We start from the raw sequence: 23,094 nt of genomic DNA, 5'->3' as shown, positions 1-23,094 counted from the left end.
CCATAGCAGAATTTTTCTTAGGTGGTACCATAGGTGCATGTGTTAATGCTCTGGTCAAAGCCCTTTCGGACATGACATTTCATTTCATTTCATACATTTCAATCAAAAATATATCAAATCATAAATCAAAAATGAGGGGGCCTGTGCCCCAGTAGAGCTTTATGTCTAGCAACGCCCCTGTTTGTGCATGTCCGTTTGTCCATTACGTTTTTGTGTTTTTCTCAATGTATCAAGACCTGTGTTTGATTATGTAACTTTTTCATTGTGTCACAGTTGACATGGAACTCTGTTTGGAGAAAAATAAATGAGAAAAGTTTCCTCATTAAGTGCTGTAGAGATGCCCTGAAGGTATGCACTCATTCCCCAATTGCTCCAGGGGAGCTTTTCAGGAGACAGCTTTAGAAAACTGTGGTTCTATTTGACAGCTGCCAGGTGTCATTATGTTTAGCTACATGAATCTTACACTGACCATTGCTGAAAAAGAGTGTGTGTACTCTTGACTGTTTCCTTAAAATTTCTACAAGTAGAGTAATTAGTAGTACATGGAATCCAGCATTACGCCATATTGCTTCAAAATGTCAGTTCAACTAGTCACAAAATTATGTAGCAAGTTCATATAGCAGAGCTATAGCAAGAGAGACCCTAGAGACAAATAGTGAGAATGATTTCCACTGCTTACTATGTAAAAAATAACAATGACATCTCTGCCAGAGATGGCAATGTAGAAGCCAACTTCTCTGTTTTGTCCATTTAGTTGGATCATTTGGTTCAAACAGGGTGTTTGCAAGAAGACATTGGGATGTGATCGCTAACGTCAAGTTTTGTTGTGGGAAAGACATGTAAGCTCAATAATCAAATTCTAAATTCGGTACATTTTGCAATATTTCTTAGTTAGAAAATTCTGTTTGTCTACCTTTACATTTATAGATATTAAACAGGCGCATCATCAAAATGTAATATTTAACATGCTACAAAAAACCAACCCAAACAATTTGATAACTTTTGACTTGTATAATGTTATCCAGATACTCAAAAGTTCAAAAACGCCTGTATTTCTTAAGGAAGCTTAAGAAGGCCAAATTCCCATGCCAAGTTCTTGTCAGCTTTTACGGAGGAGCAATAGAAAGCATCCTAACTGAAACCACTCAGAAGATCATTGGTATCCATCTCCATAGCATCAGTGATATTGGAGAGGTGAGGTGCCTGCGCAGAACCCAAAGGATACTAAAGAACAGTACCCACCCAGCCATAGCCCGTTCAGCCTGCTGCCTTCTGGGAAGAGATATAGAAGTTTCTGCTGCCGCACCACCAGACTGCAGAGCAGCTTTCCCCCCCAGGCTATCAGACTCTTAAACTCTAATTCATCCTCAGCACTGCTTGAATGATTACAGTTTATTTCTGTTTATCATTTTTAAAATTGCTTCTGTTTTAATGTATATTGTCTGCTATGTAGCAGAAGGGAGTTACAAACTCACTTTAACTATATAACCTGTTATATTGTGACAAAATAAATCTACCTACCTACCTGTACTTCAATACAAAAGCAGCTGTTGAAATAAAAGTATTATTTTTGCTATCGCAATGACAGAATTCCATGTGGAATGAATATCTAGATGTTCATGATTTCATGCTGAAATTTTGATCTAAAACAACATAAACGTTTTCTGTTAATTATTAATCAACACTGAACACATGTAAACAGGATGTCGCTATTTTTAGAAGCACCTTTGATTAGGTGTGATGATAAACCAGCTGAGTCTTCTCTACAGGCATTTAGGGTGCGTTATCTATATCAAGCTGTGTTCACTGGCTTTTGACACTTTTTCTCCCAGTCTTTTTCTCCCAACTCAATGTCAATCAAACTCCCCCCATAAAATCACCATCTAGTGGCAGAACAAATTGTACATCCTGAATTCAGGGGTTGCACTTTGATGCATTATACTTTATCACAGTGATGGACATGAATGTATGAGTTCTTTAAAAATCTATAAATTTCACACTATACCTATTTTAGAGTAGCATGTGTTTATGTTTAGATTTATTATTGGCATTGTCACAATAGGCTGCTTTACATGAGCCAGTTTATTAATGCTGGGAAATGTGCAACACTGAATGCAGTTTAATGGCTCTCTGCTCTGATGCTGTAGCTTCTTGCACTGTTATGATCCACTACTAGAATTGGCTGCCTGCAGCCAGCCTGTGATTGGTTTCTCATTTCCATTCTCCAATTAACAACAAGCTGCTCTATTTCAGGTTCCCCTGGATATTATCAGTAACTTGCTTTCACAGTTCAGTAGATACTTTCCCAGACTGCACTTTTGAATGTTAGTCTGTTTGCTTTTGGTCTTTATTTTCTTTATTATTTGGTTTTTATTGACTATTGTGACATTTTGTAACCTTCTATTGAATTTTGTGAAGTTATAACTAATGAATTAGCAGTTCATGAATGAATTACTTTCAAAATGATATTTTTGGGGGGGAATTAAATGGTAAAAATGTCCAAATTAACATGTCTTTATGTTACATTTACACATCACTAAATTATATTGCCATATGTCATTCAGGTCTATATTCATAATTTAGATATATACTAATAATTTAATATATACTAATTAAGCATATCATAAAGAAATGTATAGTTTGTTAACTTGCAGTGTTGATCTCTGAGTTGGCATTCATTTTGCAAACATTTTGAATTTAGGAAAATAAAGTTTTCAATGTGTTCCTTTTACAGATTCCATAGAGGACCAACAATACATTAATGACTTTAGCCACAAATAATAGCATGTATTGCAGTCATTCACCTCTGGCTTATAAAGCAAACAGGATGTTCCTCCCCTCAGATTGTAGGATGTGTCTTCCACAGAGGAGGGGTTCCAGCTTTGATACGGTGCCATGTGCACGGCAGCCTACTTCACAGGCTCTGAAGTGGCCTAAACTGTATGTGCACACGTGTGTGTGTGTACTTTCATGTGTGACAGTAAGCCCGTAAGCCGTGGGCTTATCAAACAGCTCTGATAGCTCCTTCTCTGTCTGTCAGTCTTTGAAGCTACAGGAACAAGACAGTCTGTGGATGTGCCTACTGAATGGATTCACTGAGAAAATCCTCAAATATCCCTTAACACACTTTTCATCCAAACACTTGATCTTTTCCTTCCTTTAAGTGAGAAAGTCCCCCGAGCTGTTGACTGGTACTCTTTTTGTCACCTTTCTGGCCTAACACACAGTAGCTTTCTGCAACTTTGCTGTACTGTTATTCAAAAGCTTTTGAACATCCTGTGTTTTATCACTTTTAAATACCTTTCTCAAGCAGACTACAAGAATCCTGAAATTATATTATGACACACTGTGTGTGAGTAAAGAAAGAATTTGACTTTTACAAGGAAGTGATTTAAATCTATTTGGAAATTGCCTAGATCTTGATCACTCTCTTTAGGCATCTATAGCATAGTGTATATTTGTATGTACTGTATGTATTGTAAAACTGTGTAGGCCTAATTGCTGTTCACCTTAATAAGGCACCAATTAAAAAGGGAAATTAAGTCCAAATTTGCTTTTCACAGCAGACATTTTGACTTGCCATAGCAGGAAAAGCATTACATCCATTGTCTTAATCTTTACCGCTTATCCTTAGAGGGTTGCGGGTGACCGATCCCAGCTGATATTTGGGGAGAGGCGGGGTACACCCTGGACTGACAAATCAATCAAACACAGTGCTGAAACTTAGAGACAAGCAGCCATTCTCGCTCGCAGTCACACCTATGAGCAATATAGAGTCAGCAATTAACCTAACCTGCCTTTGGACTATTGGAGAAAATCCACCCTGTCTTCCAAGCAGTCAGTGGTTTCACTTCATGTTAGTACAGTACTTGTAGTACACCACTTTTCCACAGTTGTATTTGAGTTTAAGTGTCTCCATGACATGTATACTATTTTCTCAAGTATTTGCATTTTTGCATTTTATAGATGCAACCATTACAGTTGTGTGACTCTGTCTGTCAGTGATGAAGTAAAAATGATCTCAGTAGTTCACTGTCAGTAGTTAACTGCTCTCTAGAGTAAACTGAGTGTCTTTTCTATAGGGAGCAGTGAATGAGTGAGCGGAGTGATTTTGGATATAGCATCATAAAAAGGCAAGACATTTCTGCTTTGAGATATCAAAAATTGTCCTACAGAAAACTGCAAAAAAACTTAACTTTATCTTACAACATCAAAAGGTATCAGGAAACTGGGAAGAATAAGAACATATGATTGATTGACTTAAATCCACCCCTAGAGGTGGGGATTTCATTTCTTGGGAGCTGATGCTGTTTTTTTGTTCCTTTGTTTGTCTACAATTGTCGTTGAGGCCACTGCTCATGAATGTCACTTTGAATGTCACTTTCTTCTTCTGTCTCACTGACTGGAACCAGCATCTGCCCATCTCTGCTACAAGTATCTGAGCAGGATTTTAATTCACCTTGCTAGAATAACGTCACTCGTAGTCACACACAGAAAGACACACAGACACAGACACACACACACACACACACACACACACCACATGCAGTAAAAACTGGGGATAGATTATGTGCTTGGTGAAACACAGAGAATTAGTTCACTTTGAGGTTCAATGGTTAATATGGGTCAAGGGTTATAATCTGATTAAAATGCAGCTGGAGTGTGCAGATTGACTGCAGACAGTGATGTGGCAGTGTGGGTGTTGGGGCTTCAAGATGACCTCTTATCAGATCAGTTGTCTGACTTGCTGTTTTCATCATGACATGAGACGAAGGCCAAACCCTTGTCTGTTGATGTTGAATGATGCACAGATGGTATATTGGTCCCATTTGTTGACGTATCATACTGCAAGTGTACTTAACTGAAGGCTGACCACTGATAGATTACTTTTACTATTCCTTTAATTTTTAGCTATGAATGAATTAAGTGAAAACACATTTGAGTGATTGTATTTTATCTGCGTGCACAGCTTTTCTTATAACTCACTCACTCTAAGAATAGAGGGTTTCATATGTTGTACAGATTGTAAATATTTAAAACCAATATTGTTTTACGGTTAGATGACTTTAGCATCACGGCTGAAAAGATGACATTTTGCTTAAGATTTTTCTGTTTATGTGCCGCGGGATGCTTGCAAGGACAACAAAACATGCAATTGCAACTAACGTGCTTTCCATCAGTAGTTGATGCATTACACATGCAGAACTTTGTTACTTTTGTTTGTTTATTCAGACATGATAAAGAAAGTATAATTTTGTAGACATGAGCTTGTTAATGCCATTGTGCTCCATGATTTATGTGAAATTGCTTATTTAGTGCTATTTCAGTTGAATATGGCTTTCATTGAAAATAATTCTATTTTGATAGTTTTCTTAATACAATAATTATTCACTCCGCTTTGTTGAAAGAATTTGTTGTTTGTACATCTCGTGGTAAAATAGGATATATTGTCAAACAGAAGGCACTTGCCAAACGACTGAAATAACGTAATAGTTGTACATAACAAGAGACTAAAAGCATTAGGATTTTTTTCTGTTGGTGTTATTTTATTAATCCATGCAGTATTTTATTGGAAAGATAAATAAACTATATACTTGGCAGCATATGTTGCTCCAAAACCTGTTGATATTGTTCAGCATTAATGGTGCCTTCACAGATGTGCAGGTTACCATGCCATGTGCATTAACTCACCCTAATATCATCATGGATGCCGGCTTTTACACTGTGCAATTAGAACAAGCCGGATGGTCCCTCTCCTCTTTAGCCTGGATGACGCAGCGTCCATGATTTCCAAACAGAATTTAAAATTTGACTCATCAGACCACAGGACAGTTTTCCATTAATGAGCTTAAATGAGCTCAAGCCTACAGAAGGCGGCAGTGCTTTTGGATGTGGTTTATATACCATTTCCTGTTTGTATGGTAGAGTTTCAACTTGCATCTGTAGATGCAGTGACGATCTGTGTTCACAGATTAAGGTTTTTGGAAGTTTTACGTTGAGAGACATTATTCTTAAATTGCTGAACTATTTGCCAGCTCAGTCTTTCACAGGGTGGTGAACCCCTCCCCATCTTTACTTCGGAAAGACTGGGAGGCTCTTTTTATACCTTTTGTTATGTTACTAACTTGTTGCCAGTGTTGACCTAATTAAATGTGATGGTGTTTTCTTTTAGCATTTTACAACTTTTCCAATCTTTTGTTGCTACTTTCCCAACTTTTTTGAAACATGTTGCTGGCATTAAATTTGAAATGGGATCATAATTTTCCAAAAACACATGGTGCCTAGTTATGCTAGAAGAATAGCACTATTGAAAATGCACTTCTCCATAAGCTGTCAGCATTGGAGGGATGGAATTTCTTTTTTGCATTCCTAGTGTTAGACATTGTTTCTTAGGACTGTCTGTCTGCTAGTGAGATCCTGGGTGGATGTCAAGCCTTACTCTAAGGATTGAAAATCTAGATATGAACTTTTTTCTCAACTTGTCTTGTGTAAGATGAGTGAGAATGTAATACACATCCCCTCCTCTTTCTTTTCAGATCATGAAGGAAGTGTGTCGAGCTCTGGGTAATGCAGCTGCCGATGACAGTAAATTATTATTGCTCAGCTCCGTGGGGACAGTCTTCTGCAGTGGCCTGGAGCCGTCGTACCTGATAGGGCGTCTGTCCACTGACCGCAGAAAAGAGAGCAGCCGCATCGCAGATGCCGTGCAGTAATGAGAAATCTGTTCACTATAAATGCCGACTCTATGACTTGCCATTAGACTTGACAGAGTTGGTATTGATCGTTCTGTGACCCCTTTAGGGACTTTGTATTGGCGTTCATCCACTTCAAGAAACCCATCGTGGTGGCAGTGAACGGGCCTGCTCTGGGCTTAGGGGCCTCCATCCTGCCCCTGTGTGATGTGGTGTGGGCCAGTGAGAGGGCCTGGTTCCAAACTCCATGTGCAGCCCTCCACCTGACCCCCTCTGGATGCTCCTCTTACACCTTTCCCCAGATCCTGGGTGTAGCTCTGGTGGGTCCCAGAAATATCAAGGCTTTTAGCAAATTTCACATGATCTAATTTGATGCCTCTTATAACCACCTGATAACCCTCTGTTTACCCAAATTAAACATTTGGATTGCATGACACATTGACCCTCTTTCTATCCCTAATGGCAGGCCAACGAGATGCTATTCTGTGGAAGAAAACTCACAGCACAAGAAGCGTGCAGCCGAGGACTGGTGTCACAGGTCTTCTGGCCAACCACATTTAACCAAGAAGTGATGCTGCGTGTGAAGGAAATGGCCTCGTGCAATGCAGTGGTAGGTCCTGATCAGACAACCCCAGAGGCTAAAGTGCTCCCTTGAATATAACCAAATGACTCTTTCCTCTTTCTGTGTGTGTTTTATAAGGTTTTAGAAGAATCCAAATACCTGGTGAGGAGTATCCTCATGTCAGTCCTTGAGGAAGTGAATGAGAAAGAGTGTCAGATGCTGAAGCAGCTGTGGTGTTCAACCAAAGGACTAGAGGCACTTTTCAGTTACCTGCACAACAAGGCATATGAGAAGTGATCATCCACACCCTGAAAACTGATCAGTGTGGGTTCAATGTTATCAGGGGGACATCCACGATGATAACACTGTGATCACAAACTTAAGGAAACGTTGCAAATTAAGGGTCTGTGTTTCCATCCATCAGCAGAGGGGATTCTTTGAAGTTCTGTTTGCTCACATGTCCACCGACAATTCCTTTATGATCATCTTTTGTAATGCATCTTTATTATTGGACCCATAACTGTCCATAATGTATGTTCTCTAGGAGTCAAAGAGCAAAGGGCCAAATGTGCATTGCTTAAATAAACACTGAAGGTTCTTCAGGGAGGTACAGTGTTTCTGTACATATGCGAGACTTATGTGTTTATGAAATCATCAGGATGTAGGAAATAAGTGTATGTCTGATAGCACATGATACATTGATGAAAAAATATATATATATATATTTCAAGTGTGTAAAAGAGTTGCTTTCTGTATCTAAGATGAATTTTTCAGAATTGTCTTTAGTTATTATTGTTTTGAGTGGAAGTTTAAACCAAAGTTTGCGTAAATATGCTGGGTCTTACTCCTTACATGCACATTCCATCCTCTCTGCATGGACAGAAAAGAAATAGCCACAGATGCTCATACATGCTCATGTATATGTTAGTAGATCACATTTAGTGACACCTCAAACATGTCATCTTTTGCGTGACCATGAAATATCACGAAACATTATACATAAAAAAGGAAAACTGACACTTTGACACACACTTCATCGTTCATACTGCAAGTGTCTTTGTTACACAGAACAGACATCTTGTTTTCCATTAACATAGTCATCGTTATCACAATCTTCAATGATTTGCTTCCGTTACATGAAATCAAGATTAATGCCCATGTGCTAATGAGACCGTCTGGTGATGCGTCAGTACAGGAAATAGCATCCTCATATGGATACACAGCATGTGTCTTTAGTTCACCTGCAGTGAAAACATTATTATTCAAATTTTTCATTTTAATAGAGACATGTTTTAGTTGAAATTCACATAGAGTTTTTTTGTAAACCACAATAAGTGGAAATGGAGAACACTGGAAGTCTCATGTGAATCTTGGCACTAAATATACAAATGTGTCCATTCTTAATCAAATGGCATTTTGGCTTGAGTGCAAACTGGCTTTAGATGATTAAACGAATTGGTGGCACAAATCACATGGAAGGATTAGCAGTGGATTGTATCCCATTTTGTGTGAGCTACAAATCGTAGCCTTACATGCAGTACTGTGGTGGTTGATATGTATAACATGGCTTCCAAGTTATCAATGCAGATAGTAAATTGTGTGAAATGCGTGATTGTTATTTTGAGAAAAAAAATCAGATGATGTGTTGATGTTACATGGCAGTCATTTCTTAGTTGTGTATTTTTATTTTTTTTAGAGCACGCAAAAGAGATGATAATTGCTTGATCCTCAAGTAATCACATTGTGACCACTAACTGTCAGTGATCAATATTGTGGAAATGCAACATGTCGTGTAGCTGGAGTTGTCCTTATCTGCATGTAATGATGAGAAAACAAAATATTACAATATTGCAATGTGTATTATATTTAGGAATCTATTTTGTTTTACCAAAAAATATAGATCTGTGAAAATTGTTTTGTAAAACTCAGAAGATATTTGTCCATTTTTTGCAGGTGTACACATGCAGTACAGAATAATATATAGATTGTGTAGACTGTTTTGTGTAACTAATTTCATGTAATATATTGTACATATAAATGTGTGTTGCCTGTCCTATGTACCTTGTATTTCAGGGTATGTTTTGTACCAACATTGTAAGTATTGTTAGAAATGGTGCAGTTTATTTTTGTATTTATTTGAGATAACTGTTTGGATGTGCAGTGCCATGTGGTGTCCTTTGCTCCATAAGCACCCCAACTCTCTTAATCACCCTTTCTAAATGATCCCATGAAAACTTTGATGATCAAAATGGGTCAGGGAAGCAGATCATGTATACATATACAATTTCAAAACCAAAATGTGTAAACACTAGTGTCACTTGAATGTTCACCTTTTAAGTTGACATTATCATGTTAAGTATTTTGTTGTAAATTATCAAAGGCATGTCAGATAACTTAATATATAATATTGTTGTTTACTGAGCTTTATAAGTATGAACAGATAATCAATAAAAGTATTTTATTTTTTAGATTGGCAAATATGAAGATTGTAAGACTTATTTAATGCTCCATGAGGTAGTTTAATTATTTCATCATCAGTTTCATTTGTGATTATTGCAGTTTAATTGCAGCAAATAATTAGTGGTTTGATGAAGTATTTTGAGGTAATAAGTTAAGTACTTCACTAAAATTAACAAAAACAACACACTTCCACTCATGAAAAATAAAACCTTTGTCATTGCATTATACTGCTCCTGAATGTATTCATTTATCCTACATTGCCAGATATCAGATACAGAAAGCTCACAAAATCAAAATTGTCAATGTTCTCACCTGTCATGCAGTTTGGCCAAAAACTCCATTAGGTTTCAGAAGTTGTTGGGATTTGGGGATGTCTTTTTCCTTTTTTTAATGAAAGGGGCACTGCTTTCGCTTTTTTGACTAGACTCCACATCTGTTGGTGATTAACAGTTAGAATCCCCCAGTTCTTGGCTTTAGTGTCACATGAAGGGGTGAGAAGGACCTGTGTACTGCACAGCTTCACTGAATGCAAATCACTCGGGTCCACTGAGCATTAATCACACAGAACAAGACAGGGGTCTTCATGTAATTATTCATTTATTTATTTATTTCAATTTGTAAAATATTACAAACTCTGTTCAGTGTGTCACCTCTAGGAACTATTGGTTTCGCTTTTAGACATTGGATCCAAATTCTCCCCTTAGCATGTAATAAAAAGTTTTTATTTATTTATTACAGATAATTTGTTTTTGATGTGTTTTTTTCTTTTATAACCACAATATCATGTATGGTCCTATGTATGTGTATTTCATCATTCATGTCTTTTTCTTTCCTCAGCACATCTTGGGGTGCCTTAAAATATCTGTCAACGATCCGTACGTTGTGATGGGTAGAATGAGCCGCTTCAAATAAAGAAACAGCACTTTCACATTGTGTTTTTTTTTATTTCTGAAACCACTAACTTTTGTTGATAGTTATCAAACAAATATTAAATACTAAAATCATTTTATCAAAAAGGGAAATGTGTGTAAATACAGGTTCTCAAGGCAATACCCCTTTTACTAATGGCTATCGTACTGCAATATTTAACCAAGTATTCAGGTATAAAGGTACTGATCTTTAGTCCACATTCTGAAACACTTGTGTTGTGAAAAAGTAGGAGTCCTTCTTATTGATCTAACAGGCACGCTATAAGCAATTTTTTAAAACAAAAAAACAGAAGAAGATGATGATCTTTGGGAACAATACCCTACATGGTGAAGAGAAACCAGGTTTAAAGAGTCCAATTACTACTACTTCAGAGCCCTCAAACACATCTCATGCTAGTCACGCAGCAAATGAAGATGGCTCAGGTGTCATTTCGTGAACTCTCAGTCATGGTAACACCAGGTCATCGAAACAAGAGCCAGTAGACGGCCAAATAGATCGAAGAGGCCTTCCATAATCAACACTGCAAACCATCCTTAGACAAGGGGAGGTGCAGTTATTGAATGAAGACCATGACCTCTAATTATAAAACTATTAATAACTGGACATTTAAGCTTAAATTGTCATTACATTTTCATCAGGGTTTCTGCACGGTTTGATACTACATATAATTCAAAGTTATACAAGGCCAAAGTATGAAAGTAAAAGAAAATAGAAAAAAATAACTTTTATAATAATAAAAGCATTTAGCAATAAGAACATTTATGTTGGTTTGCACTAATAGTTGTATATGGGCTTCAACTTAAATGCATTTTTTGAAGTTTAGGCATGATTGACAGCGACAGCACAGTAGAAATAGTCACAACAATTCAGCACCCATAAAGTAGGGCATTATAAAAACCATAAATTGATCATTTAAAAAAAAAAAGGAGCGAGAGAGAGCGTGCAAGTATGGACAGAAGTGTTGATGTCACTGGCAGTCACAGTTGGGGGTGCTGAGAGGAATATAATGAAATAATACTAGATGGTGCACAATATTTGTGTTTTTCGTATTCAAACAAATGGTCAGGACAACTTATATCTAATAGTTATTACCAACAAATTACAACCAGCACCAACAGCAGCCACATCAGCTACACAGTCAACAACAGGGACGAATGCATGAAAATTGAAGGAGATGAAAAGGGAGAGACAATGCCCGGACAAGAAAAAGATGTGACATACGACCAGTTCGTTATTATTATAATAACGCAGCGCTGTAAGGATACAGATGTTTCACAGAGGAGACGAGCATACATAATGCAGGTCTGTCCATCACTGTTAATAGAGACTCCAGTCTGCAGTATAGTTCATACACTTGTACACTGATGAACCACAGACCTGTAGCCTAACATTAGGCTTCATGATTAAAGAATGGTTTTATATCACAACACTTCTGTCCATACTTGCAGACTCTTTCAGTCTCTTTTTTATTTTCAATTCATATTGGTGGTTTAAATAATGCCTGGTTTTAGTGGTGCTGAGGAGGTTGTGTAGCACCCTTTCTACCTGTGTTGCTGTCTCTACACATGGAGTGAAATAATTAGCCCTAATTTCTTTTAAAAGAGGGTGAATTATTCAGTTCTTGTCGTTGCCTGTTGAAACGGGTGAAACATAGCTATGGCCACAACTGGGTGTAAGGTCTGAACAGCCCCCATCTCCTGACAGCCCGCAAATGGATACAAAAACACTTCATAACTAAAACTAATGCCTACAGCAGAAAAGAGCATGGGCATTTGTAAATTAAATGAATGACCACTTTTTAAGGCCTTTAAGTGTTTGTCAAGGATGCACACTATATCAAAGCCAGAATGGATTCTTAAATAAACAGATAATTTCACTTTATTTGAAATAAATTTAATGAATCAATATGATTCCCCATTCATTCAAACAATGCCTATGTTCAATATGTATGTTCGCACCGAGAGTAACCCAGCCACTGGTCATCCCGTTTTACTTGCATCTCTGACACCCTGAAGTGGACGCTCCCCGTTTTCATGAATAAATCAGAATATTCCTGCAAAATAATGTTTTTAAATAAAAGGTTCTGCCACCAGTTACACTCATCTCTTTGATGGAGCTGCAGTGTGCTGCTAACAGAGGGGAAATACATGATAATCCCCAACAGCAATCTTTAATCCAAAGTACTAGATGCTATTGTTTTTATGTTGACCTAAAATGTTCCGGTACCACTGCAAGTTTTATTCTGTGCAGATAATAAAAAGTCAAAAGTGTGTTAGGAGGGTTAAAGTATACAATCCCAAAATTTATATAACTTATTACACGTGTTTTTCTCCGCAAATATCAAACACATATAGTGTCTTAACAGAAAAATAGCAGGGGAGGCCACGGTGTCCTGCTTCATTCAATGTCCCAATATCTAAATAGTTTTAAGTGTCAGGGGCAAAGTTGCAGTAAAATGTCCTTCACAGATGCTCCTTGGGCCCTTCTTTCAGCCGCCTTTTCATCTCTTGTGCATGCTGCTTACTGCGCTCACGATTTTCCAGTCGCTATTGAATGGTAAGGAAAGAAAACATAGATTTAGAAAAACAAAACAGAAAAAAGGCCTGTAGCCAAAGTCGTATTCACAACGTGCAAGAAACTGACCTCTTTCTTCAGACACTGACGCATAGCGCGATCCACATCATTACACGTGCCAAAGAACTTCAGGACATTGTGCTGAGGGTAACACAAAACAAGATTTACATTGGTGTGGTTTTTTTTGTGTATATAAAGCATGCAGCAAAACAAGAATTTTAAAGTGTGACATACCTCTGTGTGGCACTGCCTCAGACGAGTTATGAGTTCATTGCACTCATCCGTGTGCAGGTGAGGTGACAGGTCAGGGTGCATGCTGAGTTAAGGGCTTACTGTACCACTGCAGCAATACTGGAAAGCCACAAACAAGAGGAGCACTGACTGAGGAGCATGAGTTGATAATTACTGTCAGAGATGTTATTTGGTGGCAACATGTTTGAACTGCATCACATGCAGCTAGGTTTTCCCTTTAACACAGTTTTGCTTTGTACTGTAGTGCGCTTTCCCATTACATAGTGATTTGCTGAACATCAAATAAACATACCAATAGACTGCACCTAACAGTTATTTATTTCATTTTTGATTTGTGTCTTCAGTCTATTAATAATTATTCAGTCTACAAAATGTCTAAAAATACAGTAAAAAATCCTCAAATTGCTTGTTTTGCCAGCCTAAAAGCCAAAGATAGTCAACTTACAATGATGTAAAACAGAGAAAAAGCAGGATATGCTCATATCTGATCAACTGTTTCGGGACTACTTTAAATACACTATAATAATGTATATATTGTCTCAGCTTTGTTACACTTATGTCTTCTAAAGGATACTAATGCCTCCCCATCCCTCTCCTTCCTGAGCTGTCATTGTGATGATGGAGTTTGTTTTTCCACTGGTCACTTACCTGCAGACACACAGGGGTTACACAACACTGTAACAAATGTATTGTCATGGCTTTGTAAACCGCCTGCATTGACCCTGTATCCTATATAACCACGTTAACAGTACAGCCTGGACTAGAAGACTCTGGATCAGGGTAACGTTACATAGACTGTGAGTTGTTCCGACATTTGGTTGCGTTTTGACACGAGCTTGTATGTAACATATTAGCTAACGTTAGGTTTGCTCATAACAGTTGCAATACATACATTATATCTGTTATATTAGAAGCTTTTTAACAACACTGTGCACTTCCAGCTGTAGGTAACTGTGACAGCAGAGCTTACCAGTGGAGAAGTTTTCCAGCAAATCTCGGAGAAATGTCACGTTAGCTAACTGCGAGGTCTTAGCTAACGCGAACTGTAACAAGATAAACTACTGAAGGTTTCGTCTTTCTCCTCGCAGAATAACGGCGCGGGTTATTCTAATGCCTCCACCACGTCGGCTACATCTGCTGTTGTTGAACTGACATCAATGTAACCTACAATAACAGCATGGACCTGTAGGACAAGCTGCTCACTTCAACACCATAGCGCAACACTTGACACTTTCGTAACTGACAGCGAATTGAGTGACAATGGACAACGACGAATAAGCTTCTGCTTTTTTCCTCAATCCACCAATGGCGTGCGTTCTTCTCACAAAAGGTGGGATTTCTGCTGACGGAAGTTTACAGGAGATACAAGAGGTTTCCCCGTGGTACTTCCTTTATTGCATATCGATGTAATTAACGTCATTATTTTGCCAGATGACCTTTATAAGAAGAGGGTACAATTTGTGCTAAGAAAAATATTTTACTATATATATAATATTTAGCAAAATGAAAGGTCACAATGTCATTGATGCTTATAAGAAACGGAGCACGTAAGATAAAACATAATAACGCTTAATTGTAGAGAAAAGAAAACCATGGTTAAGGTTCATTTTAAGGCATCAATAAAATTATACAGTTTTTTAACCTATTTTCTTCTCCATTCTACAATGCAATAAATGCAGTGAAGATAGTAAATAACGGCTATGTGTTTTAATACATTTATATTTGTGAATGAAATATTTACCCAAGATAATTAAAGTAGCAGTTTGTACCAAATGTGATGTTATCTCTAGTACAAATTTTGCTACTAGTTGTTCTTCTTACTGCTGTTGTGACGGCTAACTTACAGTTTATATGCAATATTATTATATATTGCAGTATTATTTTAGTTAAAGGCAGATGTCAGTGTATGGACATCAATTCTTGATTTGCATGATTCTATTAAACAATTCTGCATTTAAAGCATTTTAGAGACGATGACCCTGCTCCACTGTTCCAGTTTAGTGGACAAAGGGTCCAGTCTGTGCTTTACATGCAGCTTGTGGTCTTGACTCCGCCTGGACTGGGAGCTTCGAGCACTGGGAGAGTGTTTTTTTACACAGAAGCTTTGGACTGTTGGGGGAGGAAGTTTAATAAAGTTAATAAACTTTATTTAAGCGTTAGGGCTAATAAGGCCAGTAGCTGCACGACTAACTGAGCTAACTAGCTAACAGCAACTACAGTTAGCTAGTGGTTACATTAGCAACAAGTAAATCTATTTGTCCATCAGGAACCTCCATAAATCACAAAGAGTTGTGGCAGAGCAGCCAGAGGAAATATTTTTCCCCCATAAAATTTGATCCAGTGTCACCAAAATGAGAGAATAAAGTTATAAAGTTGTGTTGTTGTTGTGCTCTGGAGGCATCTCTCATTTGTCCAATCTAATTCCTGCTCTGATAAAACACATTGGTCTTTGCAAACAGAAATTATGTACATGTTTATGCATTAGGTGCAGGGAAGTGAGATGTGTAAACAAGGCCTGTAAGAAGAATCCTGCTGAGAGTGACTGTGAGCAAAGCTGCTGGGCCTGATAACATCCCTGTCCGTGTACTACGAATTTGTGCAAACCAACTAGCTGATGTTACATTTAAAACATATAGCTGTACTAGGACTGTTCCACCTGCTTCAAGACAGCCACCATCACCTTATATGCAAATAATCTGCAGAGTCTAGCCTAAAAAACACTCACCCCCATTCTGATGAGGTGAAAAACTTGTTCTTCAGCACATCAGAAAACAACTTCCCAGCCAGCCTGGACCCTCACCAGTTTGCTTTCACAACCAACAGATCCACAGAGGATGCCATCTCCGCTGCCCTCTACTTGTCTTTACACACCTTGAAAATAACAACACCTACAGAATGCTGTTCGGCTCATCATTGAACACAATCATGCCATGAATCCAACGTTTCGCTCTGGATATAACCCAGGTTTGTGTGCTTAGCCCCCTCTTGTTCACCCCATGACTGCAATTCCCGACATGGAGAGAATGCTCTTGTAAAGTTTATGGAAGATACCACCATCATCGGCGTATTTCAAACAGCAATAAGATTTAATTTTTCAAATAAATTCACAATCTTCAGCATTACAGAGAACTGGTGACGAAAGCTCAGAAATGACTGTTTTTCTTAAGGAAACTTAAGAAGGCAAAATACCCGTTCTCATCACAAACTATCATGGGATGTGCACAGCCCAGTACAGGAGGGCTCTGCAACGGGTGATTAAAACTGCCCAGAACATCATTGGTACTCATCTACTAAGCAGTGATATTGGTGAAGTGTAGGTTCCTGCACAGAGCCCAAAGGATAGGCTACTAAAAGAAAGTACCCACTCCAGCCACAGCCTGTTCACCCTGCTGCCGTCTGGTAAGGGATACAGAAGTATCTGCTGCCGTACCACCAGATCACAGAGCTGCTTCTTTCCTCAGGTTGTGACACTCCTCTGCACTCCACCACAACCACCAACATGTTCCCTGGTTCTGCTGAATGATTGAAGCTAAACTGGTGTGGGCTGGGTTAGTACTTGGGAGACCCACTTGGAAAACAAGGTTGCTGCTGGAAGTGTTGTTAGTGGGCCAGCAGGGGGGCAATCTTCCCTCAGGTCCTAATTAAAAAATCCCCAGTACCCCAGTGAAGGGGATGATGTGTTGTATGAGAGGCCGTCCTTCAGATCAGATGTTTAACTGACACTGTGTAATAACCCAGTGTAATTGCCTCAGTTTCCCTCCCTCTCCAGCTCAAGTTGATGTGTGATGAGTGTCCTGGTGCAAAATGGCTGCAGTGCATCACCCAGGTGTGTGCTACACATTGATGGTGGTTGAGGTGAGTTTCTCCACATCACTCTGAAGTGCTTTGAGTATTCAAGATAAAGTGCTACACAAATGTAATCTATTATTACTATTAAATAAATTACATGGAACTTTACATTGACATAGCACATGTTGCACATACTTTCTGGGTGTATAGATAGGCTATACATGTATATAAGTAACTGTATATATTTTTTATTTTATTATAATTTAATTTAATTACTTGTGTGTATATATGTCATAGCATGATGGTGCTACAACTTACATTTCACTGTGCAATCATGTGTTGTCAAATAACAAATAAATGAACCTTGATAGCTTGATACTTTTAAGTACATTTTACTGACAAAACTACATCACTTTTACTGAAGTAGAATTTTGAAAGTGTTTTCAGATTGTTGTATTGGTATCTGAATACTTCTTCCACCGCTGTGCAGTAGTTAGGTCCTATAGTAGTTGCAAAGATGCTCTTGTCACTGGCAGTGGTATCAGCAGCGGCAGTACTAGAGGTACTACCCCTCCAACACAAAAGAGGGCGCTAAAGGGAGCGCGTGAGAATTTTTGGCAATATGTGATTGGTCGATTCGTGTGCTGTTTTGTAGGCGGTTTGTTTGTAATTTCTAGACTGTACTTCTGTCTGACCTGCTACCGTGCGAACTGGACGGAGCTAACGGTTTAATTACACAAAAAAACTATCTTCCTTATACCGTAGCTAATCTAGATATTGTTGTCTGAAGAAGAATGGATGACTCTATGAAACGCTTACTGCAGCGACTCATAAGACGGATACCGACTCAAATGCTAAGAACAACACTGGACAAGTGGGGCCGTTTGACTGTGGCGCAGCAGCAATCCATGGATTTTACTCAACCAAAGTGGGCATTAACGGAACAACTACTCTCCATGTGCGAGGTATGCGGCGCCTTTCTGAAAGATAAGTTGGTGTGTTAATATACAGTGGGCGTGAAATCCATATTCCCACGGTTAAAGTTAACGTCACTTGAAATTAAACGTTAATGTTACTTGTCAGTAGGCTAAGTCACGTTTCAAATAATTTTTTTTTATCTATCTAACGTTAGCGTTGGTATGAATTTCTCACTTGTTTTCGTTACAGGAACATAAGTGGACTGTTAAACACATCACAGAACTCGAGATGATCTGTAAGTCAAATTAAATTATTTGACCCATCTAATGTTGACATTGCTGTCAGTACCATAACTCTTTCTGCTTCGCTTTGGTGTAATTATCTTTCAGATGTCATTGACAATCCAAACCAGGGAATGTGGTATGCCTTCCAGCTCATGGACCCCGAAGGTATGTTAAAACAAGAATATAAAGTGGTGTGAAAAAGTGTTTTTGCATGTTCGTCACTGAAATGTTTGAGATCATCAAAGAAATTAAAATATTAGACAAAGATAACACAAGTAAACAAAAAAATGCAGTTTTTAAATGAAGGTTTTTATTAATTAAGGGGGAAAGAATCCAAACCCACATGGCCCTGTGTGAAGAAGTGATTGCACCGCCCCGTTAAAACATCAACTATGGCATAACAAAATGAAGACTTTGGAGTGGCCTAGCCAAAGTCCTGACCTGAATCCGATTTGAGATGTTGTGGGATGACCTTTAAAAAAGCAGTTAAGGCTTGAAAACCCTCCAATGTGGCTGAATTACAACAAGTCTGCGAAGGTGACTGGACCAAAATGCCTTCCCAGCGCTGTAAAAGACTCATTGCCAGTTATTGCCAACGCTTGACTGCAGTCGTTGCTGGGTGGCCCAACCAGTTTTAGTTTACGGGGCAATCACTTTTTCACACAGGGCCATGTGAGTTTGGATTTTTTTTTACCCCTTTAATAAAAACCTTCATTTAAAAACTGCATTTCGTGTTTACTTGTTGTCTCTGTCTAATATTTCAACTTGTTTGATCTGAAACCTTTCAGTGTTACAAACATGCAAAAAAAAAATAAAAATCAGGAAGGGGGGGGGGGACTTTTTCACACCACTGTACATGTTGTACCATGGACGGCTGAACGTCTTTTCATTGTAACCCAACACTACAATCTGCTGGTGGTCTCACAGCTTTCTTTTTGGTTGAATGTTTGGTTACTTTAATCAGTCAAATAACCTGCTTTAGTCTGGAGTCATCTACAGCTGTAATGTAAGGGTAACATTGCGCATAATGTGACACACACATTCTTTGTTTGTTCCAGGAAATTAATAGCAATATTGTAATTAAGTTGAGTTTACTATCTAACCCATTATTTATTATTGGCTGCAACATTGAATACTGTATGTGTCCCCTTTTTAAATGTATGTTATATTCTCTCTTTTCCAGATGATGCTCACTCTGTAGAGCTGACGCAGTTCAAGGAACAATTTAAATGTCACCTCAGTGAGCTCGTAAGACATGTAAGCCAGATATTCCTTCTCACATAAATTAGGAAATCTTACCAATTGTTGCATCATTCATACATGTTATGGCTTTCTCTGTTTTGACATTGCATTTAAGGTGTCTGTCAAAATGAAGAAGCACACAGATGAAGCTGTATGGATTCGGATTGCATGGGGGGACAGCTTCTCTCGACCCAACCACCTGAAACCAACATATGTTGTTCACCATCTTCAAACTCCTTATGTCTTTGTGACCAGCCTGACTTCAAAGCAAAAGCCACTGTTATACCAGGTGAGGAATGAGTTTTATATTTAATCCATGACACTGTTTGTGCAGTTGCCAGGTAGCTGGCTATTTTTTTTTTCTTTTTTTTTTTTTGCTGCAATCTGTCAGTTCCCCTCTAAAAGACTAATGTACTTTGCAGGCCTTGGTTCTGGCCACTAGATATCAAGCTATCAAGGATGCTAACCTCAGTGGACGGAAACTCACTGACATTAGGGACCTGCTGATGAGGCAATATCAACAGGTAAGCCTGCCACAAAGCTCTGTAAGCCCTGGTTTTTCATGACATTGCTGATAAGCATTAGAGCATGTATTGTCTGTCACTGAAGTCTGCCATCATGCACTGGAGAGTTTGACATTGCAGTAAAACTATCTTATCTTATTGACCTTGATGACCACCTGTTTTAAGAAAATTTTAAATTGCCATGTTCACCCTTTATGCACCTCAACGACTCTTAAAACCTTTTGTAGGAGAGTGGAAGCTAGATTTATCCCTAATACTTAATATTGATAACAAATCTTTTACAGTCTTGAAGTGAACTGTGAAAAGGATCACACATTGTTGTCATCCCTATTTTGATGTCTGACATTAAAGGGAAGTGCTGTCTGAACTACTTCCTGGTTAAAGTTTGATCTTTGAACTGAGATTTTTTTTGTGTTGATATATGCAGTGTTTTCCCTTTTCAAATGAGTGGTTTGAAGCGGTTTGCTGTAACCTCCCTATTTGTCTGAATGGGTGAATATGGTCAGAATTGTCGTCATTATAGCACCATCACTTGGTTTGGCCTTATAACACATAAAGAAAATTAGAGATGCACAATAGGCTGGTTTTTAGCTGAACTGGTGTATATTTTGAGGGGGTTTTTTTGGGTGGATTTGAACCTTATTTCTTTATTTTTTTTCTAGGTGTTTCCCACAAAGTATCCCAGCCCTCTTGCAGAAAGGAACCAAATTGTCTCAAGTATGTTTATCAAATCATTTGATCTGATTAAAGCTACTTTAATATTTTAATATACACTACACATGCTTTGTGTGAAATTTCACTTTGTGCATAGTGAATATATTAGCTTTATTTGTATTTACAGACCCAAACATCGAAAGAGAACATGCTAAGTCTGCAGAAAACAGACTTCAGATGGCCTGTGAGGCCTTTGGTGAAGGAATGTTACCTCAACTACAGTCTGCAGTTTACAAGGTACCCTGACGCATGCTTGTGTTTAAAATACTGAGTATAGTAGTTGAATATCAAAGTAAAAGATTCTCGCTATATGTGAGTTCAAAGATTCAAAAGTTCAGCATAATTCTGCAGTGATCATCCTATTTTGTGCTCATCTTTACTCAGCTGGAGACAAAATTCAGAGACCCCACCAACAAGACCATGACAGAGCGGGAGGAGCCCTTCAGATGTGTTGTTAAATTTGAAAGCACCAACCTCCTGGAGTCACTAAAACACTGTGCATCTTCAGGTACCTGTCTACCACAGCCTTGAAAGTAACCAGTTGTGATTTAGAAGGAGAATTATATCAACGTTGTAACTCCTTTAAAAGAGAGAACATTGTCAAATGGTTTGTGCTACTGGCAATTCCATAAATGGCCACAAGAGGGCGCAGAGAAATACACTAAAGGAAATATCCCTAGATTGTTCATGAAGTTTACATGATTCAACAATTTCAGAAATAATTGTGATTACAAGGTTTGTTTAGTCATTACAAATCTTTATTTTCATTTTATAGGAATTTCCTCCACGCCTGTCACACCTCTGCTCTCATCTATTCCCCTAAAAGGAAGGAATTATTTTGTCATCACAGACAATGTCCCTGGTCCCTCCTCACAAACGCACCAACCACAGAACTGAGGAGTGACAGACACTTGATTTTAAAGGACTCGCAGTGTTGCCTGTTACTTCTACCACATCCAGTCCACCCATGGATTGCTTTTCTTTAACCATCGACTATCATTGATCTCCTTGTTAAAATAGCTCTTAAAGAGTCATTGCCAATATATCAGTAGTTGGCAACAGATAATTTATCACTTACCTTTTGTTTGTGTGTAAGTGGCAGAATGTTAGTGCTGTCAAATTTTATATAGGCCCAAACTGAATATTAAAGCAGGATTGTTAATATTGTTTGTAACGTGTCACTTTGAATTTTATTTGACCCCACACACTTGTATCATTTTGTCTTTTTCTTTTTCAGCATTTATCAGCTATATTGTGGTGGGGGGAAAAATGTGTTGTAGTGTATTGACTGAAGGTCTGCTGGAAGTGAACTTTAGTATACTAGCTCCACACAGTTTGGCATTTACAGTCCTCGTTTCAATGTTAATTTAACTCTCCTGTCTGTGCGCAAACCATTTAAAGAATGGGTAATTCCCCCCCCAAGTCTGTCTTAAAACAACAGTACATTAAAGGAGGTATTTGTTTATCCTCTCCATACAGGCAGTAAAAAGATCCCTTCTTAATACAACAAAGCTATAAGAGATGGGGTACAAAATCCAGTCCTTGTTCCGTGCTGCAATGAAGTTCAGCTAAAACTGTCGGAGTTAGCCAAATCAAGTGGGTATCTCCCATTATTAGTGTAGTCCAAAAGTCCATCTATCCTACTATGGCCCCTGCACAGGTTATCCTAAATACCTGTGATGGCACCCGAAAGTGGGGAAAAAAAACCCGGAGCATTTTAAACTCTCTATAAGGATCCCCTAAATTTGGGGATGTAAGAATTGCAACCAAGACATGTAGTGAGTTGTGTAATGGTGACAATTTCTAAATTACCTCTGGCATTTCAGTACTGCAGACTGCAACTTAATATCAGTATGGCCTGTGTTTTGTTGGAGCTCTCTTAAGAGCACTTTGGTTCCTCTGTCTGCTAATCTGGATACCATTTCTTTATTTTGACAATAGTTTATATTTGTTTGCACAATACACATCTCAAAAGTATTTCTGTGTGAGATTAAAGAAAATTGTTTTTAGGTTGGTGTAAGAAGAAATTCTGAGCTTCTAAATGCACACTTTCAGCTTAAAACATACTGTTTATAAGGTACAGTAATACTATCATCCTACACAGGCATATACATATTAGAAAAACAACCACACTGGAAAGCTGAAGTCTGGTG

General features: G+C 38.3%; 3 protein-coding genes across 3 annotated transcripts in view; 2 read left to right on the top strand and 1 right to left on the bottom strand.

Moving 5' to 3' along the window:
• Positions 1–10,642, top strand: part of LOC119889857 (chromodomain Y-like protein 2) — a 43,215-nt gene extending 32,573 nt beyond the window's left edge. The window contains exons 4-7 of the mRNA XM_038700751.1: positions 6,537–6,709; positions 6,802–7,012; positions 7,159–7,302; positions 7,393–10,642. Coding sequence (XP_038556679.1) covers positions 6,537–6,709; positions 6,802–7,012; positions 7,159–7,302; positions 7,393–7,551 — 687 coding nt within the window. The 3' untranslated portion in view covers positions 7,552–10,642. The remainder of the gene's footprint in view (positions 1–6,536; positions 6,710–6,801; positions 7,013–7,158; positions 7,303–7,392) is intronic.
• Positions 10,643–10,926: 284 nt separating this feature from the next.
• cmc2 (C-x(9)-C motif containing 2) lies at positions 10,927–14,715 on the bottom strand. The gene is made up of 4 exons (XM_038700752.1): positions 14,441–14,715; positions 13,453–13,569; positions 13,288–13,359; positions 10,927–13,190 (listed from the first exon to the last, which is right to left on the bottom strand). Exons 2-4 carry the CDS (start codon positions 13,531–13,533, stop codon positions 13,107–13,109), a joined length of 237 nt encoding a protein of 78 aa, XP_038556680.1. The 5' UTR covers positions 13,534–13,569; positions 14,441–14,715; the 3' UTR covers positions 10,927–13,106.
• Positions 14,716–17,938: 3,223 nt separating this feature from the next.
• cenpn (centromere protein N) lies at positions 17,939–22,110 on the top strand. The gene is made up of 10 exons (XM_038700779.1): positions 17,939–18,224; positions 18,427–18,472; positions 18,567–18,626; positions 19,645–19,718; positions 19,819–19,992; positions 20,126–20,227; positions 20,890–20,944; positions 21,069–21,178; positions 21,326–21,449; positions 21,717–22,110. The coding sequence occupies exons 1-10, from the start codon at positions 18,054–18,056 to the stop codon at positions 21,836–21,838; spliced, it is 1,038 nt and encodes a 345-aa protein (XP_038556707.1). The 5' UTR covers positions 17,939–18,053; the 3' UTR covers positions 21,839–22,110.
• The last annotated feature ends 984 nt before the right edge of the window (positions 22,111–23,094 follow it).

Source organism: Micropterus salmoides, unplaced genomic scaffold (assembly GCF_014851395.1).
Source record: "Micropterus salmoides isolate LMB-PRFRI ecotype aquatic unplaced genomic scaffold, ASM1485139v1 Ms_hic_scaffold_6, whole genome shotgun sequence".
NCBI classification, from domain to species: Eukaryota; Metazoa; Chordata; class Actinopteri; order Centrarchiformes; family Centrarchidae; genus Micropterus; species Micropterus salmoides.
Note: the sequence above shows the minus strand (reverse complement) of the source record. Positions and strands in the feature narration are given on the sequence as shown.